Here is a 24,558-nt window from a genome sequence, read left to right on the forward strand (position 1 = left end):
GTTATAAACAAAAAATTAGTTGAAATGATCATTACTTCAATCTAAATTTAGGTGTCATTTGATTCATAAGTATGAACAGATATTTAATTTTTTTTTAGAGAAAACAATACAATAAAAAAATTTAAACCGTGATTCAAACTCGTAAAACAAACACACCCTACAAAACAAACCAAAATTTAACAATATATATAAATAACAATATTAGGATTAGATTAATACTAAATAGACATTTTTTTAAAAAAACTAATGTATATACATTTTCTTAAAAGTGTACACCAGCGACACCTTTCTGAGTTGTGTTTAAGGTCCATTATGAGACTAGAATCTAGCTCATTTTGAGTTATTTATATATAGTTGAATCTTATTATAGCGCTATTATTTAGAGAAATACCTTCCGTTGTCATATTAGATGTGCGTTTATAATGTCTAAATATGTGAGTGACAACCGTTTTTATATGTGTGGCCTTGTATCTTAATCTTTTAGTGGCTCTTTAATGAAATTGTCGTATTTCAAAAAGAAAAAAAAAAAGTGCACCGGGACAGAGACGGGGTGGGGAGAAGACTCATCATCCTCAGGCCAACTGCAATTCGACAACAAAAGGTTGTCCCCAAGGACGGGGCCAACAAAATAAGTGAGGGGGTGGACATATAACTCAAGTTTGGAATGGAGGCGAACATATAATTTGAGACTTTAGGGCATGTTCTTTTCTCCAACAAAACTCAAAAAAAGACAACTCAAGTTTCAACTTTATTCAAGTTCACGTTCTTTTAAGTTTCAACTTTATTCAATTTTACTCAACTTTATTCAAGTTCTAACTTCAACTCAAGTTATAACTCAAATTCAACTTAAAAACTACACTCAAGTTATACTCTAAAAGAACAACGAGAGGTGAAAAATGTATATTTAGCAAAATATAGATACAAAATCAAAAGCCAAAAAATTTCAAGTGGGACGGCTGCCTCAAATCACATTAGCATTCCACATCCCCACTCCATTAGGGGCGGGTCCCAACAAAGTTTGCATCTATAGGAGAAAATATTATCCCTAAATATATTTATTTAATATGATCCCTAAATATATTAATTTATTATCATTTAATGAATAAATATTAAATTTAATTATACACACTTGATAAGTTCACATATTAAACTAATAATTGTTTAATTATATGAAAAAATAATAACTAAATAAGATTTTTATTCCTAAAATTAGTAAACATTATAAAGAGATTTGATTCCTCCTTTAAAAAAAAACAGAGAGAATTGATTTATTATCCCATTCTATCCAACATATACGTAAACATTACGAAGGAAATAATGGCCCCGTTTTTATTCATTTACTTTCCTTTCAAACTCATTATCTTTCTCTTGCATTATAGTTAATAAATATGCCCTCTAATTAATGATCATAATTTATTTTGATTATGCTGAAAATGAAAATTGCCGACCATGTCAATTTTATGTTTATTTCAATCTTCAAAACTTATAGTTGCAGATATTTGTAATTCCAAAATCTTTAAGTCAAACTCCATCATCTCTAAATTCGAAAAGAAAATTTTTTTTGGGTGCTTAGAGCAACAATGCTAAAATTTATGTCCAAAAAAGGAAACAGAAAGATTTTGTTGTAAATTTATCACGATTAAAATTTATCTCAATCATTTCAATGAAAGGTTGCCTTGTTTAATAATAATAATAATAATAATAATAATAATAATAATAACAATAATAATAATAACAACAATAATAATAACAACAATAATAATAATAACAATAGATGTTATCAAGAAGAAGAAGAATACTAATAATAATAATAATAATAATAATAATTATTATTATTATAATTATCTCGACGAAGTCCAAGCTCTCCCGAGCCCAAGCTCGCCCGAGCCCAAGCTCTCCCGAGCCCAAGCTCTCCCAAGCCGAAAGTTCAAAGGTCGCGTGATGTTATCAAGAGAAGTAACCGACGCTAATTGAAGACATTGAATGGTTAAAAGTTAATTCTCATTGATTATTTACCAGTTTTACCTCACAAAAAAGTGAAGAGCCTCATTGTAATTAAGAGAGAATAAACTCTTGAATTAATAGAAGAATTAAACTTCCTCAATTCTAATGTACTATAAAGTCCTTCAATTTGAGAGGAAATGATGGACATTCATTTCTGAATACAATTGTCTTGTGGCTGTCTTCATTTTGTTTTTATTATTCCTTTAGAGGTTCTTTGTGTTTTTCGAGTGTTCATTTAATTTCCTTAGATAATTTGCTTATTCAACCCGAATTATTAGTTTAGATAAGTGTTGGATGAAATTTTGCTTCAATAATAATAATAATAATAAGTTATAAGAGTAGAAGGTGACCTACATTTTGAGGGGGAAAAAAGTGACCTACAATGATAATTCCTGTAAAACAAGTGATCCACATGTGATATAAATTCCTCTTGAAGTGAATTATTCATACATTTTTCTTACCGCAGTGGAAGGAGTATTGCGTACCCGGAATTTTTTCAGAAAGGAAAGCCTTGCCATGCCACCAAATAACCAATGGTGTGGAATGGTTGCTTTTGTATCGTGACTGTGTGGATAAAAAGGCCAAAATAAAAGGCTCAAAAAAATAATTAAAAAAAAACACGTAATAAAGATGAAAAGGGGCAGATGATTCTTGCATTATCCCATTTAGAGGATCCAATGCTTTAAAAAAAAAAAAAAAAAAAAAAGAAAAAAAAAACAAACAAACTTTTTCTTCCCCAATTACATAAGAAGTTATGTTTGACTATAAATAGGGATGTTCATAAACCTGAACAAGCTGCAAACCCAATCCACCACACTCCAATCCAACCTGAAAACGGTAATTTGTAACATTATTTTTTATTTTTTGGCCTACTAAAGGTCTGGCCCGAGGTGTTTGAGGCGGTTTGTGGGTTGGACTTATAATAGCCCGCAAACTTCAACTCAACCCGCACAAACATGCTTAGGTCATGTCCTCTAAGTTCTAACCCTTGCTTCATATTGGATGGACTACTTTGCCTCATGTTTGATGTTGGATTAAACTTTCAATTGCTATCTATTTGATGATGGACTGATCAGTATTATTTCTATTTAATGATGAACTTTGAATGTTGGAATTATGTTTGATAATCAGTATTATTTCTATTTGATGATCAGTATTATTTGATGATGAATTTTGAATGTTGGAGTTATTATTTATATTTGATGATAAACTTTGAATGTTGGATTAAACCTTTTTTTATTGAATGTTGAACACAACCTACCACACCCTGCCCCAACCCAACCCAACCCAAATATTATTAGGTTGTGAAATTTTTCTAACATCGTTGGGGCTAAATATGTGCAAATCACACCCTTTAGGGCGCGACAAAAAAAAAAACCTTATCCCACACCAACCCAACTCATGTACAGCCCTAACTATAACGGTACTAAGTGCTAATATTGCATATATATATATATATGACGCTTATGAGTTAATTACCAAAAACGAAAGTTTATTAAAAGGGCTTGAATCTTATGTGCGTGTGATAATTGTATTTATGATTTCATATTGGTTGGAATCAATTTAACCATGAGCACTAACATTATTGAGTATTGTCTCTATGTTAGAGAGGAAAGAATGATTGCCTTGATGAGATTACGTACTCGTTCCCTTATAATTCAGGCGTCAAATGGCTATTAGTTTAATTGAATAACAACAAAACATAAGTCATGCCCTTTTTTCAAATGATGATAAAGAAGTACTTGGCAATGAAACTAATAACTAAACAAGTTTGCTCGATATCCAAAATTAGTACTTGGCAATGCTAAATACTTCCAATGATTATGAAAATAAATCTAGATTAGTACTTGGATAGTCACGTTAGTTTATATCCAAAATATAATAACTAAACTAGTTTGGTATTTAGAACAATACCAACCAGCCTTACTCAAAACCCACTTAAAGTTAACTCAAATGGTTAGATGCATGAGTGCTTAACGTGTTTATAAGAGTTCGACTCTCGGTGTTTTCATTTCTTATTAATAAAAATGAGAGCCATAAACATTAAACTGTTCATGTGTGTGTGTATACATTAAGAATTACTAAAAAAAAAAAAAAAAATCTCCCTAATTAGTCACTCTCAAAGTCATAAATATTGGTGGGGCTAAAACACCATGTGCATGTCACTTTCATAGAGATGAAGTAGTATTATCTGTCACATATTTGCCCCCACCATGACAAACCAATGTTTCCTCATATGCTTCCCACCATAAAAGGCCAACTTCTTCTTTTGATGGTTTCCTTCCCCTATAGTAGCTTCCTCTCCCATAATAATAAGTCCAAGATAAATTCCCAAAGCAAAATTCAGTATATATTCACCACCACCACATATTTCTACCCTATACAGCTAAGCACCTTACCTTTTATCTTTCTTCTCTTATTCCCTTCTTCCACCTATTCATTACTCTCCCCATCTACTCCCCTCTCAAGCATCCTCAACAAACTTTCTACTAAAGTTTCTTTCTCTTTTTTTTCCCTTTTTTGGTGCCTTTTCCTTTTTTATAAAAAATAAAAATAAAAAAAAAATAAAAAATTGTTAGTTGGTTATGCCTTTCAGAAAGCTACGGTTGTGGAGTACATGTGTCATTTTATAAGAGGATTTCTTTTGTTATGATATTACAATATACAATAGCTAATAATGTTTCTATATATCTTGTGTCTAATATTTTAGACCGAAACAAGAGAGAAAGCAAGCCTTTGTCATTACTGCTTAAGTTTCTTAACTATTGAATGTTAATAAAATGCATGCTAAATCTTATGAAGGGAGTTTCCCTCTATTTAAAAATAAATAAATAAAATAAAATAAAATAAAAACTTATAAAGGGATTCAATATTTTTGGTGTATGCATTATGAGCATTCCGGAATATTGTGGATGCGTTATCCCTTTGTGACTCTTATGCATCAAAGTCTCCATGACAGAAAATGATGAAAATTATGTGCTAAGTTATATGAAAAGTATACTATCAAAAAAAAAAAAAAAAAGAGTATACTGTCGGTAGCACACAATTTTTCACTATTTGATGTAGATATAAATTTTTACCGTCAAATCAAATAAAAATTATATTAAATTATTATAAGGTATGATAATGTAATTATATTAAATTATTATAAGGTACGATAATGTAACGGGACCTAATGAAAATTTAATAGTTATAAATACTATCCTATCAATGGAGCATTGTTTTGAGAGCTTTTTTTTCGGAACATTATTTAAATTGTCATTCTTTATTTTAATCTAAAAGGCCCTATAATTTAAAAATTATGCTCTACTAGTGGGGTGTGTTTTTATGCATAATCATAAAATTTCTTAAAAGAAAATAAAAAGAAAGAAGAATTTGTGGTGTGGTATAAAAAAAAATACCATAAGTACAGTTTTACCCGTTTAGTACTTCATATCAAATCAGAATCATATCACCTTAAATAAAATATGACAATTTAAGTTAAATGAACCTGATTATATATATTTTTATCTACCAAAGAAACTTTCTTTTCTTTTCTTTTTTACTTTTTTTATCAAAAATGGAAAGAAACTATTCTTCTTTAGGACGATATTTATATGCTTTCCAGAAAAAATTTAAATACAGTTTTTTTTTTCTTTTAAGAGTCACAAAGAAAAAAAAAAACGTTTTGTAAAACTCATATGAACAAAATGCCTCACCTTCAGAAATATGACAATGTAGTTTCTCTATTTTTCTTTTCTCCTAGTGATTGTACGTACACAACATAATATAATCAATAACTGAAACACAAACAAGAATCAAGTCTCACTTATTCTGCTAAGTCAAAATGCTACAAAACATCACGACTAACCCTTGCAACTCACAATACGGAGACTCCCAAGAATTCATAAAAATGTCCCAATAAAAAAAGGAAAAAAAAAAAAAACATACAAAACAGAACAAGAAAATAAATTTTAAAAAAAAAAACATATCTCAAAAGCAAAGAATACGTACACAAATAAATATCTGAAAAATCTACATTCATATCAAATTTAGAGGAGGAGTGCAACTCCTCCCAAAAACGCCACCAAAACCATCTTACTTCCCTTAACGTTCATGCTTCCGTTGTCCGGCGTTGACCCCACCGGAGTCGTGGCCGGCGGCTTGGCGCCTCCCGCAGGAGCCGGTACTGACGGGGACCCTGCTGATCGGCCTTCGGGACCTCCTGGGCCGGGCCCGCTCGCCGGAGTTGGCTCGGCTGCCGGTGGGCTTGCCATGCTTGGTGGGCTTGCCGTCATCGGTGGGGTGGCCGTGGGCGATGGTGGGTTGGCTGCTGTCGGTGGGGTGGCTTCTGTCGGTGGGCTTGCCGTGGGGGCTGGCGGGCTTGGTTCTGCCGTTGATGGGCTTGGTGCTGCCGTTGGTGGGCTTGGCGCTGCCGTTGGTGGGCTTGGTGCTGCCATTGGTGGGTTTGGTGCTGCCGTTGGTGGGCTTGGTGTAGCGGTTGGTGGCGTCATCGTTGGTGGGCTTGGTGTTTTCGTTGGTGGGCTTGCCGTTGGAGGGGTGGAAATAGAGGAAGGCGGGGCGGAGGTGGGGGCGGAGGCGGGGGCTTGGGCGGAGGAGAGTGCGGCGAGAGTGGTGAGGGAGAGAGTTAGGAAGAGCATGGCGCGCGTGAGGGCCATGGCTCGGGCGGGAGCGAGTGGAGGAGGCGATACAAAGAGTGAGGAACTATAAAGAGAGAGAGAGACAGGTTTTTTCGGTGTGGCAAGGAATAGGGTCGAGTTAGGGTGAGAATGATATATAAAGGCAGGGAAAAAAGGAGTTGGTGGAAGATTGTGGGAGGAATCCATATATTCATTGTGGTTGGCGTTTGAGTGCATGGGATTTTGGTGCGATTGGTGTGGTTGTTTGACACGTGTATTTGTCTTAGCAATAGTGTTTTTCTATATTTTTATATACACATTGATCATGGATACTATATAACTAGGATTAAGGTGAAAAAAGACATAAATTACATAAGAATGATAATAGAAAAGTATAACAAAAGTGGTATACTCCTTTTAAAATTTATTGTTATATAAGATATACACTATTTTGCACTGAATTTATACTGGTTATGTGTAGAGAAATGATCTTTTGAAAAATATATATCTACGGTGAAAGACAGTTAAAAAAAATCCTTAATAACTGTGTGCATTTGTGATTCGTTAAAAATAATGACTACGCATATTTTACTTTCTTTTCTATGCGTTAAAACTTATTAGTTAATATTTTTGTTTATTGTGTTTCTAAACAAACAATGAAAAGGTGAGTGAAAATCTTCTGAAAAAAAACAATCCTACCATTTTTTTCAATTATGATAATTGTGCCTTTCATAATATGATAACGTGCCAAGCATATAGCAGAACGCCAATAATGGTGCTTTTCTTTTTTAAGTTTAATAATGGTGCTTTCTTTTTCTTGTTAATTGACTCATGGAAACAATAAAAATCTTTAATTCAACCCCACTTAAGTACATTCTTAATTTACTTTTTAGTTTTGCTAGCTATCGGTTCAATAATGAGAGATGCAAAAATATTATTGAAAGCGTGCAAAAATATTTATTATTATGACGGAGGAAATGGAAACAGGATGAGACATTGATTTTTTTTTCCAAAAACAAGAAAGATGGAGAGGGAGATATTACCGTATCGAACTTAGATTAATTTTATAATGCCCCTTTAAACTTGTTTTAACATATATTTAAATTTTAAAAACGATTCATTTCGCCCATTAAATTATGTACGCTAGTTCAAATGGATATTTACCGTATTTTTTCTTTTCTTACCACTATTTTTTTTTTCCGTGAAACAAAATGCTCAGGATGCATAAAATACTCTTCGAAAGACTTCTCTTAGAGTGAAAGGCGTGGAACTGCTCTGTGCCTCAACACGTGACAGAAGCAAAATTCCCTTCATGATAATAAGGGGTGGTAGTACATTCATTTTTGTTCCACCGGTAAAATTTGTGGTTTTTAATTGTTAGATTAGCTTTTAACAATCAGATCTGTGCATGTCCGCATTAAAAATTTACGCAACACAAAACTACTGTCCCAACTTCAAATCAGATTGTTGAAAAACCAATTCAATGAGTAAAACTTAATTCGTATCAGTAGTATAAAATGGCATTCTCCACCATAAATGCACTCCTCTCTTTCATCATTAAAAGGTAGGCTTAGGCCTTGTCCCACCAAAAGCTTCCATGAGAATCACAAAATGGCAAAAGCACATGGAATAATCTAGAGAAATTCCATGGTTTCCTATATATATTTTACGTTCAGGTCCAACTTTATTACATGTTTCTCCTCAAATTAAAGTTGTCTTCACCAAGTATTTTGATATATAATTAGAAATCTTTACAGCCGGAGCATCCTATTATAAGCACCCTTGCCCTAACACAAGACTGGATATGCAATGTTACACTTATTTCCTACGTGCTCCCTAATTTAAACCCTACATGTTATAGACAGTACTTGGTGCGTCATTAAAATGCCTCTTTTCCATCACGTAAATGACAAGTTTTTTCGTTATATCTCTAAATTCCAATATATGCCTTGTGCGTATTTTGTAATATTTTAATTTTAAAAAATAATTTATTAATATTAAAAATTTACAAAGAACAGTAAGAGGGGTTAGATTGAGTGGTTATGAGCATTCAAGTCTCGGGTTCTCCCGATCTCAAAAGGTGTTTATCGATGAAAAAGAAAAAAGAAAAAAAAAATTACGAAGAAACTAGGGGACATTTGGAAGGGGGATTCGTCTCATGATTCAAATCATGGTTCGTGACTCACTACAGTATTTTCTCTTACAAAAAATACACGTAAAATGAGAATAGTTTTAAATCATGATTCTGAATCCATGAACCAAACGTCTCCTTTCTGATTTGCAAAAAGTTTATATATAATAAAAAGCGTGAGTATTTTTACCCATTCCTCTTTTTTCCCACGACGACGTTTTTTTCCTTCTGTCTTTTCTTTACCTTTAATATTTTTCTTTTCACTTTTCGTTCATATCCTTTGGCTCCATCATTATAATTAAGTAATTGAAAGCTTGTTAGGGTAAATACTTTCTAGTTCTCCCCTTGATTATGATATGGTTTATCTTTGAGTTCCCCCTTTATGCTCACTTAGCTTTATTATATATGGGCCGGCAATAATATCTTTAAGTCAACGTCAACGAAAGCTACCGCACTAAACCATTTTAGAGAAACCGAGTGACCAGAAGTCTCTAGAAAGGGAAATGAAGAACGATATGGTGTGTGGTCTATCATGATCCCTATGCTACATATTAATTGCTGTTTATATACACGTAAATAAGTCAATAATTACAAAAATACAAACACAAACATATATATATATATGTGTGTGTGTGTGTGTGTGTCTGCTCTGTATTGATTTGGAAAGTTTTCTCTTATAAATATTCTCTTTTTTTCTTTACTAGAAAAAAAACAAAAAGAATGAATGGTATTCTTACATTCTCAATTTGGTGGCTGCTTTACAATTTATTGAGACCACAAGTGAAATAAAAAGGAACATGACCTACATTTTCATTGTTGAGCGTATAATTACACTGGTGTTTTACAACCCTATTTTTCACCTTAAAATTATAACAATACTTAATTAATATAGCTCTATTCGAGATTAGTTTCACAATAATATTATATAATGTAGTTTAAAAAGGAACTATTGTTATAAAAGGGAAAAGGAAAACACTTAATCCATTTCTACACCTTATATATTCGTGGTTATGTGTAATGAGATGAGACTTAACTTTTCAATAGTTAAGCATGCATTTTCCACAGTTCAACTATCATTCCGTGAAGTCATTGATAGAAGTTAACCTTGTATTCATCCCGAGCACAGATAAAACCTTTGGATATAAAATTTTGGCAAATATATTGTTTATGTTATAATACGAATACTCACGAGTAGTTTAGCCCCTCCTATGCTAAAGACATTGATATATTTACAAAAGTCTTAGATATTCACCACAAAAGCTTACAAATATACTGACAAAAATATAATCGATATTTTCCCAAAATGTATTTAAAAAATAAAATATAAAAAATCAGAGTGATCTAATTGAGGGGAGACTTTTGAGTAAAAACCTTTTTTTTTTTTTTTTGTTTTAGTTGCTTGAGAGTTTTTGTTCTTCTTCCACTTAGGCACATGGAAGGCTATACACAAACGAGATAATGCTCACCGCTCACTCAACTAAGCCAAAAGAGGGTGTAGAAAAGGGTTATATCAATATATGTGCTATATATATATATATAGACGTATTACACCAAAATTCTATTTTCTTCTCAGACGAATTTATATCGAAATTAAAAACTTATCTTATCTTATTGAATTTATTAAGTTTCTGTTTGTTTTGCATATTTTTTTTGTTTTAATATGATTTTGATGAAATCTACCACTCAGAAACACACAATACCATGCTTAGAAAGCTCCTAATTCCATTTTAGATCTTCATTACCTAATTAATTAAGTAGTGGAGTGGCCCAGGTGGTGGTGGTACCTAGTTCATGTACATTATTTCTTCTGTTTTCACTTTGTTGTTCCATTCACGTTGTTCATGAATACTTGCCAGAAGAAAATAAATTATGGTACTTGATGAGGACTGTGCTATATACATATATATGGAATCTATAGTTATAGCCACCTACATTAATGCGCACTAAAAATTGGTTTTGTGGTCCAATGAAGAATTCAATATCTTGTCCTCAGCTAACCTTAGTAATTAATGCATGTAGGACGAGATCTTAGACAAAATGATATTATTGAGTTTTATTTCACCTTATTGATCTGCATTAATTTAACCCGTTGAAGAGTATTACTGTTTTTATGATTTGAGAATTATTCTAAATATTCTATAACTTTTTATATCTATCTAATGATAATTATTTCTCTTAAATGATTATTTGCATATCACACTACTACTTGGTATAAAACTGCGAAAGTACTTTATGTCAAAAGGTTTATCAATAGTACAACATTATTGGTACAACTTTTTCCAGGAAAAAAAAAAAAAAAAAAAAAAAAAAGGTAAAAAAAAAAAAAAAAAAAGAAGAGGTACAACTACAATTCATTTCAAAATCTTCAGATGCACATATCCATTAGATGATGAAATGAGAAATATATATAAGTTGATAAAATAAAGTAAAAAATAAAATAAAACATGTCATTTTTTCTATAAAAAAAATTCAAGGATGAAATCGTTTTTAATTGAACTGCACATACATTTTATTCGAAAATTATAATTAGCATATATTTTTGATAAAATACTGGAAATGTTATATAATTGAAGTTGATAAGAAATATCAAAAGAGACCTAAAGACAAATCCCAACATGTGTATATATGTGAAGGCTGAAAGACGTGGGGTCCTTGCCAACCAATATGGAAAACGAAATACATAATATATATATATATATATATGTGTATGTATGTATTATGTCCGCACTATGTAATGATTATGACCCGTAACAATATTCTGCATATTTATAGTAAATAAATATACACGCACAAACATATTTTTAGTTTTCTTAACCGCTCAACTTATAATGAGTGGATAAGCAAATAATCAGTCGCGATAAAAATGGGACAAATTATGGAATTTGGTTTCTAGAAAATTGACGTTTTATCGTGTCCTACGATTGGAGCTTTCAAAGAGGACGTGAGATTTGAATGCTAATATTGCATTCGTGGAAGCAAATTGTTGGTACGTACCATGATCACATGTCTCTCACGTAGGCAATACGCTTATATGGTTTGTTTGTCACAGCTCGAAAACAACCCCCATTTCTGTTGTTGGTTTGCATGAAAGTGCCCCAAATTAAAGAGTTTTTTGGCAACAGAAAATTTCGCAGTTCTTAAGTTTGTAGTATAGCTTTCACTGCTTTTTTTTTTCATTATTTTTATTTGTATTTTATTTTTTGAATTGGAGTTTCACTGCTTATTATAACCGCTAGAAAAATCTAGTTCGGTGCTACAAAGCAAAATTAGATGACCTGAGCAGATCAATCTCGGACTTGTGTTTTACTCGCAATGCAGCTCACATGGTGATAGGATGGTTTCTGCTATATATATATATATCATATTTGATGGAAATAGAATTTAGGGTTAACTAGTGAGGAAGAGAAGAGGAGGCGAAGAAGATGAAATGCTCAGTTAAGTAAATCTATTGCAGCTCAAAGAAGTTTATATACACGGAAGTAATGCCCTATCCCTATACACGTGTCAAGCGCTAAGGAAATAACGGTTGTGTTTAGAGTTGTTTTTGTTTTTATTTTTCATATTTTTCAAGAAAGAAAAAATAAAAACATGAAAGAAATGGCGTTTGATACAATTAAAAATAAAAAACGGAAATGAAAACGATTTTTTGGTTTAGTATAAAATGTAAGAGAAATGAAAAATAACTTTTAGTCGTTTTTCATTTTTTGTTTCTGTTTTCTCCTCTCTCGGGTATAGAGAGAGAGACATTAATGGATTTTTTTTATACTCAAAACAATCTCTTGATAAAACTACCAAACACGTTTTTAAAAATGATTTCTGTCTGAGATTGAAAACGTTTTCATTTTCATTTTTATATAAAAAATAAAATTATTTTTGAACGAATTTCAAACGCACCCAACCCAACAGTACACAAGATATTACTGTAAAAACTATCAATGGAGAGAACAACTAACTAGGAGACAGAAATACTAAGCTACAGAACAGTGCATGGATAACTATACACCCTCATATGTTCTAACAGATGGTATCAGATGTGTCATGTTGGCTGGTTATGTTGGGCTACACTTTTGGTGTATTTATGTTGGTTCGGTTGCACATCGACGGTGTTTTTCCTTCATTCGGTGCCTGACCGTACGTTTCTGGCCTCAAAGTTCGTATTCCACGGAGGTTTTGTCATTGCTGTTTGTGGTCTTTTTTTTCCTTTTTCTTTTTTTTTTCCGTTCATTTTCTTTGGATGTGTAATAATGGTAATTTTTGCCCCAACCTATTTCTGTCTTTATTTAGTGTTTGGTTGTATAACGGTGATTTTTATCTCTACCGGTTTCTGTCTTTATTTAGTGTTTGGTTGTTTTTTCTGCTAGTTAGACTTGTTTCCTTGAGAATCTTAGACGGTTTTTGTGAGACCTTGGTGTTATGAAATTCTCGATATCGATTAATTGGATATTTTCATTGATTAAAGAAGATCTGTCAAATAGTTTTGTGTGTGCTCAATTTTTTATGTATCTCTTTAGGTGTTCATTTGTGGAGCGCACACTTTTCTCTGAACCCGTTTAGTTCACCGATTCGAGTTTTTAATTCAAGTTGAGATGTGATTTTATGTGATAATTTTTTACTGTAGTAAAAAAGTTAGATGTGATTGTTTCTGAGAGCTTTTTATTGTAACAAAACTCAAATTTTAAACTCGAATCGGTGAAATGAACGGGACCTTAAACATTTCATTCAAGTTCAGGTAGAACCGGTTGTTTGTCAGTTAGTATCGTTTTTCTTATAGTAAGAAGCTATAAAGGATTATTTTATTGAAAAATGAAAAGAAATGAGGATACTTGTTAAAAGGGACTAAAAAAATAATATGTTGGATAAAATACATTATATCCACATAGTATATTAGTACTATACAATAACAGGCTACTCAACAAAAGTGCTTCTATGTACTTTTGTTGAACGAATAACTAGCCTAGCCAAGCCAAAAACTAAAACTAAAACTAAAAAAATAAATGTCCGTAATTGGCAAAATAACTTTTCGAAAAGATAAAAAGGTAAAGAGAATATGAATGGACAAAACAAATGCATTATAAGCACAAACAAAATAAAATAATTAAAAAAAAAGTATAAACAGTTTAAAGTGAAAGTATAAGCTGGATGCTGGAAAGCGTATCATATCAATTATCAAACAAAAAAAAATCACAAACATTCTGTGTCCCCTTATTTGCTGTTCAGTCTTTTTCTACAATACAGCATCTTGTTCTTAAAATTTTCATTATTTCGCAAAAATACGGGTCTCGACAGCTAACCAAAAAAAAAAAAAAGACCCTTTATTAATAAGATATCTTGGTTGCTTTTAGCCAAAAATATTATATAAATTAATTTTCCCTTCAAAAACGAGCTACATATGTGTCTGGCTGCGTTTGGCATTTTTGAGAACTTTGTAAAGGATTTGGAGCATAGCGCTAGAGAATTCGTTCCTGATTTATGCGTTTTGAGTATATGGTTTTTGCAAATGGATCTGAAACACATGGAAATCTATACACGTAGAAAGCTCTTTCTTTTTCTTTTTCTTTTTCTTTTTCTTTTTCTTTTTCTTTTTCTTTTTCTTTTTTTAGCTCAAACAAGAATCAGAACTTTATGGCCAGAAGAACAGCGGGAAAAGAACAGAACTACTATTTATATGAATCTCACACGAGATAGACCTGGATGAGTTTGGACTAAAAGCACGTAATACAAAAAAAAACAACTCAACTATGTTGTTTGTTAACATGTCACAAAAGCATTTTACATAAAAAGCAATACACTTTTTAATTTAGACTTTAGAGAAATTGGAATTTGCAGTTTTTAGATATATTTCTGTTTCTACTTTTTTTTAAAGTAAAAGAAGTTTATCTTCTTTTGCTTTTTAAGTAATAATAGTGTTTCGGTTAAAAGCACAACAATCCCAAACTATGCCTTCTTCCCTATAACTTAAACTACCGACTCAAACCCCGTAAAACACCCAAAAACTTGTCGAAAGAGAACGAGCAGTCTTACAACGCAACAATTCAACCTATTTAAGAACCAAATATACAAAAACGGAGCTAAAAAAGTAATCCCAACAGCAACATTAGCAACCAAAAAAACAAAAACAAAAACAAAAACAAAACCAAACCAAACCTTTCATAGAAGAATAGAGGTAAAGCCCAAATAGTTTAAGACGGAGAAATGTCTCTTAAGGGCTATTGGCAACCTGTAACATCCAGCCCAGCACTCAAAGATAGAAACAGCATTCTGCAGTTATGTCTCTCAACAGCAACAAATGCACTTCAACTCAGTCCCTCAAGAGCACAAATGTGGAGTAGAAAACAAAATAATTACACGTATGCATGCATATATTGCAGAAAATGTGAGATGCTAAAAGCTACTTCTCAAAGCCATCAAAATTCCCTGAAATACTATGCTCCAATTTTGTTCTGCAATAGGAACAAAAAGAACAATCTATTTCTCGATACTATAAATTACCACTGCTCGTTTGCATTCTTCGGTGTGGTTCTTGAGGCTATCATAACACCTGCATGTTGGGAACATGTTCTTACTTCCGAGGTCTTATGATGGAAGTTCTTGTCCATGAATCATCTTTGGTAGCTTAGAAGCGGCTGAGATGCAGGAGCTGTAACAGAAGAGATCAGGTTTAAGTCAGAAATCGACGCAGTAGTAGAAATAAGTGAAAATTTTCATCTTGGTAATTTGTTTTTTTTTTTTGGTGACTTTTAGAATTGGAAGTGAATCCGGAAATGTTTGCATATTCTCTCCATGCATTCAACAACAGAAAAAGGAAAACAAAGAACACGATAAAAATGTTATATCTATGTCATGCTTTCATTTAACAAATTTATGTGATGTTTTTTTATGCAAAGAATCATCAGCCGAGATCAAATAATTTCAGATACCCAGGACTCGAAAAAAGTATTAGTTCTTTGTTTATATCTTTATCTGGTCGAGTATACGAGAAACATTTTAACCAGAACATTTCAGTTTAATTCAGTATTCTAGAAACTGTCTCGGATGTTTTAAACATGACTGTAACATATGTAGTCAAAAGCACATGATTTTCTATGACTAGCACATGCAAGTTTCTGTTAGTTCTACTACCATATAACAAATTAAGGCTAAAAACTAACCAGCTCAACCTCTGCATATCGAAATGAGTTGTTTCTAGAAAATGTATACAGTCATAGCAAAAGGAAAAAACTCAGTTACCTTCAACACTTTGCTGCCCATTGGAAACAGGCAATGGTTTGCATGCTTTTTCAGAAATTTCAGCCATGACCAGACGTGATAATAATAGTCCGGCAATGAGAGCCCCTAGCATTAGCATCAGAAATACGGCATCCCATCCCTTTGTTGAAAGAAATCCAGTAAGCAGAGGGCCAAGAGCAGCACCAACTGATCCAGTGCCATCAATTATGGAAGTAACCGTAGCAAGTGCTCGAGAATCCCCTCTAAGAGAACTGTGAGTACCAAGGTCCGCAGAAACTGCAGTGGTGATAAGTGCGTATGGTCCATTCACAAATAAGCCAGCAATCATCATAAGCATAATGTTGACAGAGTGTGAAATACCCCCGTATGTTCGATATAAAAGCATGGAAGGAATTGAAGCATACATAAAGCTGGCTGCCGTTGTAGCCCGAGCACGAAGCTTATCAGATATAAAGCCCGCGAGAATTCCACCGATAATTCCCCCTACATCAAACAAAGTAGAGAGATTTCCAGCAGATTTTACAGAAACATACTCTCCACCAATTTCTGCAAAATGGTAAAAGAAAACAAGACAAATATTAGACAGAGAACTCAAAATTATAAGAAGCTTGAAAACAAGATGTGCATCTGATTTTTTCAGATGATTTCATGATTGCTTGCCATGATTTAAGCATTGATGAGAAAGAATGATTCAATTCTCACTCCTTGAAAGAATAACAAGTTATTGACAAGATGACTGATAAGAAGTAAGAAATGATAGTATAACTACAAAGGACAGGCCCCGGCCACAAGTACACCAAGTTTGAGTCACATATACTTGAACTAATTTGACATTGTAAAATTCAACTTTTCAGGTTGTGGCTCGGCAACAGTTACACAATCATGTTGATGGAACGTTTATCATGAGAATGGACCGACCAATTTCCCTCCCTTCATTGAAATCAAAGGATTGACTTAATCAACACAAGAGATCCAGGATACCAGAGTCAATACTAAAACGCTATATCCATTCCACGCAAATTATTACTCCCATCAAATAATAGTCATTGATAAGAAAAATGGAATATAATAGAAAAAGGAGGTGGTGCTGGAAAAGAAAGAAAAAGAATAAAAAAGTAGATGACATATTTTCTTTTCTAGTCTTTAATTATCTATTACGATGTAGAATTGAAAACTCTTTAGTATTCCATTAGGATGCAGAATTGAAAACTTCTTAGTATTTAATAACTTTAGGAATAGGAATCCTACTAGGTAGGATGAGCTCTGATATTTAGTTTTGCAGTTTAGATTTCCTAGCTTAAGTACTAAAATGTCTTTGTCCATATAAGTATGGTTAAAATGTAGTAAGACTAAACAAATGAATAGGTAAACAACATGAAACAAGCTAAACAGCAATAACATTATCTCTGACTTTTTATACCAATTAACCAAATGAGAAGACCGGGACAAACAGATAATACCTGTCTGGGTTAAATAAAACGGCAACCAGTACAGAAACGTGTAGGCCACAAGCTTTGAGAAAAACAGGCACAAAGCAAAAGGTATGACCCCAGGTATCTTACACGCCTCAAGGAGCCCAACACTTCTCCTACTAACCGACCCATGCCGCGGAACCCCATTTATTGCCTCAGTCCTTTTCCCGGTCCTCGCTTCCTCATCATCATTACTTGAAATCGACTCAACATTATTAGGGGCCGAACCTTGAAGAGCACTCGAAAACCCGACATCCTCAGGGTAAGCAGCCAAAAACGAGTAGACCAATATCCCTCCCAACACAATAAACCCACCGGGGACTATGAAAGACCAACCCCACCCAAAGTCCAGAACACTTGCGGCCAAGAGCGACCCACTAATGTTACCCACGGAGGTATGGGCGTTCCATACACCCATTATTAAGCCCCTCTTTCTCTTCCCGAACCAGTTCCCGATAACCGCCACCACCGACGGCCATCCCGTCGCCTGAAAAAGCCCCGCCACCATTTGCATAACGAGATAGAACCAGAAAACGTGAATGTCCCAGAAGTACCCCATTCCAAACAGACAGACGAAGATTCCGCTCCCGATCATCCCCGTCGTCAGGAACAGCCGGAGATCCAGCGTGTCGCCCAAATGTCCGGCGACGTACATTCCCAAGGAGTAACAAGCCAAGAAAGCGACGTCAATTTCGCCCAATTTCGAAGTCCCGTCCTTGCCGTTGAACGGTGCCCAACCGGAATCTCGAGACCTCTTGCTGTTTACGATCCAGTCCTCTTCCTTCTTCACGAAGACGTCGCCGATCGGCCAGGGACGGGTCGAAGCGGTGTTGTTTTGAGGATCCGGGTCGAGAACGCTCTTGACTATGCTGCTTGGTTTTCGAGAAGCGTGGTAACAGGTGTAGGCTATGAAAGTAACGAACAAGATCACGTATCTGTAGGTGGAGAAACTCCAGTCTCTGCCTCGGATTCTCCGAATTAGCAGGATCCCCGGCGGCGTTCCCCTCGTTGTGTCCATCGCCACAAAAATTGATCGGAATTGAGATCAATTCGTCACTTTTCTCTCTGTTATTTCTTCCTCTTTTCCAGAAACTTCTGTGAGTGAAGATCGAATCAATCGTTTCACACCATTGTTACTGCAGAAGCGATTGGAGAATTTGCATAGAGAGGAGAGAGAGAGAGAGAGAGAGAGAGAGGGAGGATGGGAGGGAGAGCGATGAAAGCGGGGAGGGGGAAGAGCAGAGCAGAGAGAGAGAGGGGAAGGAGGCGGGTAAGAGAAATGGAGTGATACGTGTAGAGTTGCGAGAGTTTGAAATGTCAGTTTTTTAGGCGCCATTGCCACGTGGCTGATTTTAAAGGAATGCACGTAGTCAAGAGTGACGTATGATTCCAAAATAAAAGGAGACTGAATAAAGAGTCATTGATCCTTTTTATTGACAGAGACTTGTGTCGTGGGACTTTTTTAAATTAAAACAAAAAAAAAAGTAGTGCTTTTTATTTATTTTTTAGAGGACTCTTCTCGTAGAATTAAAAAATAGAATTATTGATAATTTTATTTTTTTAATTTGTATTAAAAATTATTTGTTCTATATATTTTTTTAAGAGACGTTTGTTAAAGGGATTCATACCATGATTTAAATCATAATTTATGATTCGCTACAGTGTTTTCTCTCATAAAAAATACACATAAATTAAAAATGGTTCTAATATCATAATTCTAATCTATGAACTAAACGTTTCCTAATTTCATTTGATTTTAATTGGATCCAACGGTTAGAAAATTGGTCTTATTAGTAGGACGGTCTACCGGAAACAATCATTTTTTCAAGGAAAACTTGTATTCAAACATAAACAAATAAATAAGCAGCACAAATACAAAGCTAATGACTCGATAGAGAGACGAACGTACACCTAAGACCTGAGAAAGGAAGATAACCTTGGCACACTAAGATCGAGCACATCTAAGGCTATATTTTAAAAAAATCTCTCCCATCAAAACAAGTTTTTGTGCACTGAAGGGACAGAACACCAACCCTCACTCAAAAAGGACATCAGTATCACAACACAGACAAGATTTTAATTTGACCAAACAATCCACACCATCGATGAACAACTCAACCGGATGGGAGACATAACTATCACATGACAATGGGAAAACCATATCCGTTATTACAAAACAACAAACAAAAAGTGGCGAAAACAACGTCGCTACACCTTTATTACAATCTAAAACATAAAGTATAGCAAAAAGAAAACCCAAAACATAGCTGATGTAAGCCTCTAACAACGACGCAACCGGTGAGAGGACCGCGAGAGAAAGAAGAATGCTTCGAGAGCTATGCAGCAAAGCCGCTAAAAAGAGACCATCAAATGACAATGAATTATTCACCTTCACCACCACCCAACCACCGACATTGACGGTGCCGAAAAGTCCTCCTAAACGTCCGGTTTCTAACTTCTAAACGGAGCCCGATCCGCCCTAATCAAGCCACCCCACGATACACTGCCACCATCATTGAAGAGCCCTCAATAAGACGAGCTCGAGGATTGATTTTCATGGCCAGGAGTTTGACAACGAGCCTGAAGGCGATGTCAAAATTTCGGCCAACACTCAAGCTTCTTTTCTCTTCCTCTCATTCATCTCCACCAAAAGACGGCTAAGGTTTCAAAGATTAGTACTTTTCTGTCATTGATCTTTATTAAAATTGTATATGCCTAGTAATTTTTTATTTTTCTATAGTTTTAATCAAAATAAAATGACTCCTTGAAAACCATGGATCATTGATAAAATAACAAAAAGGTTTTTATTGATCAAATAACTCAAAAAAATAATAACTCTATGACTCACTAATAAAATAACTCAAAAAATAACAACTTTATGACTCATTGATTACTGCACAATATAATTATATATAAAAAAATTTTCTTTAACACTAGTTTTGTTATGTGCTCTGTATGTATTGCCACATTAGAGATACCTAAAAAGTTTATTATTTATCGAATAATGAAAAATTCATTTATACAACCATTTAAGGAATTTTGAATTTATTCTAAAAAAGAATATATGTTAAGACAACAATTGACCAAAAAAAAATTAAGCAGAGACACATTAAAAAAATTATTTTAACTAATCAAAAATAAAATAGGAACACATGCGAAAAAAAATTACTCTCATAAGAATAGAGTGAGGAATAATATATTTTTAAAAAACACATACAAAAATAAAATGTAAAAAAATTCACAAAAAATAAAGATAAAAGAAGTAAAAAAAAAAAAAAAAGAGATAAGTATAGGGGTTGCCACCATAGATAAAAACTTTGGCTCTTTTATTTATTGCTAGATTTATATATAATTATTTATAATCAAATAAAAATCAAAATAATAATTGAAGGATGATAAACATTATTTAAAAAAATAACTGGCATTTTTCCTTAAAATTATAAAGTGTACAAATCAAAAAAGTGTCCAAACAAAAACCTAATGCATCCTCTTCCACGGACAAAAAAGGGAAAATCCTAATGCATCCTTCCTAATAAAAAAAAAGAAAAATTAATGTACCCAATCCAAAATCCCTTTACCTTTCTTATCATAAAAAAGAAATCAACAAAATATAACTAAAAAATAATTGTGTGAGACGTCAATCAACCAAAAACAATTACAGACTTTAAAATATAAAATTATAAAATAATGGGTAACAACCTAAAAATCATCATTGTTTAATGTTATTATTAACAAAACAGAAAATGCCATTTAAAAATTACTTTGGTGAATTTTGTATTGATTTTTGATAAACTTTTGTAGATATTGGAAAATTTATCGTTTCTTTTGGGTAAAGCTTTCATTGATTTGAGTTACTCATCAATAATTTATTAAAATCAATTATTTTAAAATAAATATGTTTTAGGTAAAAGTATAAAATTTATGAAAAACGTGCTTTAAAAGTTATATAGAAAATATAATTATACGAGACAAAGACATAACAATATTGATATGATTTCTCTTGTTTAAAAAATGTGACTCAACTTGATGGAATTGGCGAGGTTATCTCACATTAGTGGGTCTCATTTGGTGAGTCACATCATGTGTGGCATGCTATTATGAATATAGAAAAATAACTAGTGTAACAAATTATTAAAAAAATAGAGGAAAAATATATTTTTTTGTGGTACCATGTATATTTTATAATCATTATGAAATATCATGTATTTTAGTAGTATTAAAATAGTATCTCATTTAAAAAAAAATTATATTATTTTGGTATTTCAATGTTGAGTTTTAGATATAAAATATCCTTATACCATTTACTGATATTTTTTATTTTGTAATGCTAAATTCTGACTTGCTTTTCTGTTTAAAGTTTTTTTTTTTCCTTTTGTATTCTTTTGCTCCTTTTTTTTTTCTTTTCTTTCATCTTTTGTTTTTTTTCTTTTCTTTCATCTTTTGTTTTTTTTCTTTTCTTTCATCTTTTGTTTTTTTTCTCTACAAATAAATGAAACTTTACTCCTTTTTCTTTTATTTTCCCTCCTTTCTTTTTCTTTTCACTTTCCACTATTTTCTTTTCTTTTTTGTCGCCTACTTTTTCAATTTTTATCGTTTTTACATTATTATATATTTTCTTTTTTTTCCTTTTCTCAAAATGATCCATATAAATATATTTCTCTCTATTTTCTTTTAAAATAATTTTTCTCATACATATGTCTGTCTATTTTTTTTTTATTTCTTGATATTTTGTTAAAAAAACTTCTCCTTTTTTTTGTCTCTCCCTTTTTCATTCTTATCTTTTTTTCCCATATTATACATTCTTCTTTCTTTTCTTTTTACGCAAAATGACCCTCATATATATGTATATATATATATATTTTTTTTTTCCTCTCTAATTCTTCACTACAATATTTTTTTCTAATACATATCCCTGTTTAAATTTCTATTAAATCATCTTTCCCCTACTGGCAAAACATTTTGTAAGTGGGGCCTTTTTTTTATTTTTTTCTTTTTACTTCCCTTCCGTTTCCTTTTCTCTTTTCTGTTTTTTCTCCTTTTTTCATTTTTATTTTTTTGCACCATATACATTCTACTTTTTGTATTTCTTCAAATGAAATCTAATAAATATATTTTTTCATTCTTACATTCAGAATCACGCTTCAACTAGTATAAGATAAAAAGAACAAAAGAGTATGAGGCGCATTTTATGTCTAGAAAATACGGGGCAAAGTATAAAATGAATATTTTTTATAATATCATAAAAAATACAATATATCATTCTAATAATTGAGAATAACATTGGGTAAGAGTATTTTTTTTCCCAAAAAAAATAAGAGAACTCCTACGACAAGATCTATGTTTTTAACTACGGTTAAAATTTTTTATTTTAACGGTTGAATCAAGTTTTTAATGATTTAGAGCTTATTATTTTGTATGATTTGAGTTATGATTTAAGTTGTGTATGCGAGAGAAAAACACATTAGCAAAAAAGTTATTGTGAGAGAAAACACTGTGGTAATATAACTTGAGTCATAAAAATAAACATACCCTTAATTTGTGAGTGTTCACATTAAAAATTTATAGCGCACGACACGAACTATTCTGTTGCGTGTTGTAAATTTTTAAAAGGGATAAAATCATTTTGATACCTTGTGTTATAACAAAACATGCTCTTAGTATCCGGTCTTTTTGATAATATTAAAACGGTACCTCGATCTTTTTAAAAACATCTTTTTGGTACCTTAAAATTAATTTTTAAGATGTAAAATGACCTTAGTACCATTTTATTTAATTAATCATAAACTAATAAAGTTAGGAAAAAAATCATGAATTTTTTTATTTTATTATTTTCTTTTAAATTTAATGTTTCAAAATATTTTTAGATTATTTTTTAAAAATATTAATTTCTATTTAATTAATAAAAATAGTAGTTTAAACATTATATGTCATAAAAATTAATTTCAAGATATCGAGAGGATATTTTTAAAAACATTAATATACTATTTTAATATTATAAAGACACAAAATATGAAGAGCATATTTTATTATAATATAAGATATCAAAATAATTTTGTGCCTTTTTAAAATAAACACTCATTGATTAATTTGTTGTATATTTAATCCAACAGTTAAAAAAACAAAACAAAAACAAAAAAGACAGTGGAGAGGAAATTAAACCCATCACGTGCACAACGCGTGTAAAAGGATAGAACAGATAAGGCTTTTCCTTCTTCCTCGTCTGGTGAAGACTCTCACAAACTACACATCCAACAATTTCCATAGCACAGTCATGATCTCCGCTCAGTGAACCACCCCTTCATTTCTCAGCATTTTTTCTCCCAAATTTCTCCCCAAAATCATGGGCTCCAAAGTTCTTCCTCAGGTACTCTCTCTCTCTCTCTCTCTTCTTTCTCTCTCTAGGATAATTCTGTATAATGACTGAAATTGATGATTTTCGGCTCCAACAGGCACTGATAACGATCCCGAGAAACCCAAACCAATGCCCGATCAAGAGGCTAGGGTTTTACTCCGTTATTTCTCGTCGCTCTTCTCCGATGAAGTCCGCCGGGGTCTCGACGAGCTTCGGTGGCTCCAATTTCGGCCCCTTGTTTGCGAAGCGGGATTTTGCGGTGCGAGCGGAGTCGAACGCCGAAGGCGAAGCGGTGGAAGCCGAGGAGAATGCCGAAGAGAATGTTGGAGAAGGTTCGGAAGTGGTTGCGGGGACGGAAGGTGAAGGAGAAGCGGTTTCGGAGTCCGAGGAAGCGAAGCCGCCGAGAAAGCCTAGGGTTAAGCTTGGAGATATAATGGGGGTACTTTAATTGAATGATGTTTTGTTCTTTTGTGTATTTTGATTTTCTGTCGCTGTTTAGGAGGTTCTTTGTTTGGTTATTGAGAACATGCTAGAAACGGAAATTGATTTAAGTATTGGTGATGCAGGATTAAGAAAGAATGGATATGGATAGAGAAAGGGGATAAGAACTAGAGTCTAGAGAGAGAAGTAGAATGAGTAGAGAGGTATCATACGAATAATTTTGACATCTTTATTCAAGTATTAGTGATGCAAGATTTAGGAAAAATGAATGCGCACACACTGTGTGTATATAATATATATATATATATATAT

At 32.8% G+C, this 24,558-nt stretch overlaps 3 protein-coding genes across 3 annotated transcripts in view; 1 reads left to right on the plus strand and 2 right to left on the minus strand.

Moving 5' to 3' along the window:
• Positions 1-5,784: 5,784 nt before the first annotated feature.
• LOC112093164 (classical arabinogalactan protein 4) lies at positions 5,785-6,763 on the minus strand. The gene has a single exon (XM_024171092.1). The coding sequence runs from the start codon at positions 6,660-6,662 to the stop codon at positions 6,036-6,038; it is 627 nt and encodes a 208-aa protein (XP_024026860.1). The 5' UTR covers positions 6,663-6,763; the 3' UTR covers positions 5,785-6,035.
• Positions 6,764-14,877: 8,114 nt separating this feature from the next.
• Positions 14,878-18,672, minus strand: LOC21406787 (putative glycerol-3-phosphate transporter 4). Its single transcript, XM_010106535.2, has 3 exons — positions 17,442-18,672; positions 15,982-16,527; positions 14,878-15,391 (listed from the first exon to the last, which is right to left on the minus strand). The coding sequence occupies exons 1-3, from the start codon at positions 18,469-18,471 to the stop codon at positions 15,354-15,356; spliced, it is 1,614 nt and encodes a 537-aa protein (XP_010104837.1). The 5' UTR covers positions 18,472-18,672; the 3' UTR covers positions 14,878-15,353.
• A 5,000-nt stretch (positions 18,673-23,672) lies between these two features.
• Positions 23,673-24,558, plus strand: part of LOC21406788 (50S ribosomal protein L19-2, chloroplastic) — a 2,376-nt gene continuing 1,490 nt past the window's right edge. Inside the window, exons 1-2 of the mRNA XM_024171116.1 lie at positions 23,673-23,817; positions 23,903-24,244. Of these exons, the coding sequence (XP_024026884.1) occupies positions 23,794-23,817; positions 23,903-24,244 (366 nt within the window). The 5' untranslated portion in view covers positions 23,673-23,793. The remainder of the gene's footprint in view (positions 23,818-23,902; positions 24,245-24,558) is intronic.

This window comes from Morus notabilis, unplaced genomic scaffold (assembly GCF_000414095.1).
Source record: "Morus notabilis unplaced genomic scaffold, ASM41409v2 Scaffold789, whole genome shotgun sequence".
Classification (NCBI taxonomy): domain Eukaryota; kingdom Viridiplantae; phylum Streptophyta; class Magnoliopsida; order Rosales; family Moraceae; genus Morus; species Morus notabilis.